Raw genomic sequence first — 2,004 nt, 5'->3', positions numbered from 1 at the left:
CATCCTCGTATACGTCCGTCCGCAGGCAGAATAGGATCCCTCCGCCCAACATGAAGATGGTGGCTCCCCAGCCGAGCCCGTAGCCCCAGTTGAACTCATGGTAGGTCTGAAGGACCGTACCGTCGATGAACTTGATCGGGTAGAGGACCAGAGCACAGGCCTGCAGAACCACTAGAACCAAAAGAGTCAAATATCAGATTTTACTGGAAGAAAACAGTTAGGCTACTAGCCAACACTAATGTTATTAAATACTACAGCAGTATTTGGATTACTGATGACCACATCAATACAGCTTGTACTAATACTATAACTGGTGCCGTTTCAAGTAACATAAGGTCTATAATAATTATTTTTCACTTTTTAAGCAAGGACCAAAAGATGCTTTCAAGTGTACGGTAAAAAATGCAGTGCAATAACAAGATATAAGATATGTTTTTGCATTAAATGTATCTCTATTTCTCATCCAGTCAGCCATCTGCATAAAAAAGGGAAAACATCGAGAGAAACAGTGTTTCTCTGACACTCCTCCTTGTGGGATTCTTGCTCTCCTGAGAGTGGCTGACTTAAACAGCACTTCTCGGCAAAGAACAGGCTTCGGCTGTTGCCTTTCTTTAGTGAAATGGGGAACAATTTTCTAACACTTATTCTTTATTCACGATCCTTTGGACCTTGACATCAATGAACTACCGGTGGTAAATGCGTCAGCTAGGGTGGTACGTGCATGTGTGTGTGCGATCAAAGGAGTACTGTGGTCTCCTCTAATACCAGCTACCTCGGTTCCCTTTCGTGCATGCTAGGTGACTCTTGAGGAAGGGACTTTGTGTGACTATGACTCCGCCTTTCCTTCCTACAGGACGGAGCAATGGGGGCGTGCAGGAGGGAACGACAGCGGCTCAAGAATGCGGCGGCGTTGATGGAGCCCAGACTGAGCGCGTAGCCCACTGAGGTCATATTTCTGGACAGAAAATAAATACCACACCGCCATGGTCCTGCCAAGGAGCATTTAACACAGCCCAACCCCTCTGCTGCTGCTGCTCTGCTGAGGACTGTGTGCCTGTAAGGAAACCTTATTCTCGCATGGCTCTTAAAGCAATTACACACAGGAAAGGATAACACTGCCTTCCCACACTTTTCAGTAAATGGCTAACAGTCAAAAGCTCAGCCATTAAGTCCGCTGCACACACTGGCCCTTTGTGACTGGCGGTTTCAGAGACAGAACAAGAGAAAAATGTTCCCTTCAAAGTTAGATCAAACATGTTTTCACAGTGGTCGACAGCATTATATATTACTATCTATATCTGCTTGTTCCAGCCATTCAGTCTAATCTATTAAAAGCTAGAACAAATAACCTAACATTAAACACTGTTTAATACCATGGGTTTGAAAATGATGGACACACCACAGTGAGTCTGGGGTTGAGGAGGATACTATGACTATTCAGACAAATGTTAAAGAAATAGTTTGACACTGTCAGAAATACATTTATTTGATTTCTTGCCGAGAGATAGAAGAGAAGGCTGATGAGAGAGGTATCATTCTTCTTAGCTACAGAAAGTCATACCAAGAAAGCAAATAAGTGTACGGATATTCAAAAAATGTCAAACCACTCCTCTAAGATTAGTCCACAGGCACAATGTAACATTGCACGAGGAGGAATGTTATATGCGATGTATGACAGGATGTCCGTTTCTTATATAATCCCATTTTATTTTTCAAAACTGGAACTGGGCATGAGATACGTAGCGGTAAGTGGTTAGTGTTTCATCATTGTTGTCAAAGTAAAGTTAGCACAAGCTATGAGTCAGTTATTACAACGCCTGCACAGTACACAGAACAATTTCTCTCTGCTTTTGGTTTTAATTATTTGTTTCATAAATAGATCCTTCCTCATCAGTGTCAAAATGTGGCTTTACCCAAAGGAGCTTCTCACAAAGCATGCAGGAGAAGCGCTGTCACAATATGAGGCAGCGCTGGGTAAGGAGTCTGTGGTAGCTCCCCCCCCCC

General features: G+C 43.4%; 1 protein-coding gene across 1 annotated transcript in view; it reads right to left on the bottom strand.

Annotated features, from left to right (window-relative positions):
- The window catches only part of LOC116700899 (transmembrane protein 47), a 6,101-nt gene that overhangs the window by 422 nt on the left and 3,675 nt on the right, over positions 1-2,004 (bottom strand). The window contains exon 3 of the mRNA XM_032534345.1: positions 2-171. Within this exon, the coding sequence (XP_032390236.1) occupies positions 2-171 (170 nt within the window). The remainder of the gene's footprint in view (position 1; positions 172-2,004) is intronic.

This window comes from Etheostoma spectabile, chromosome 13 (assembly GCF_008692095.1).
Source record: "Etheostoma spectabile isolate EspeVRDwgs_2016 chromosome 13, UIUC_Espe_1.0, whole genome shotgun sequence".
In the NCBI taxonomy this organism is placed as follows: Eukaryota; Metazoa; Chordata; class Actinopteri; order Perciformes; family Percidae; genus Etheostoma; species Etheostoma spectabile.
This window is presented reverse-complemented; position numbering and strand designations above follow the sequence as displayed.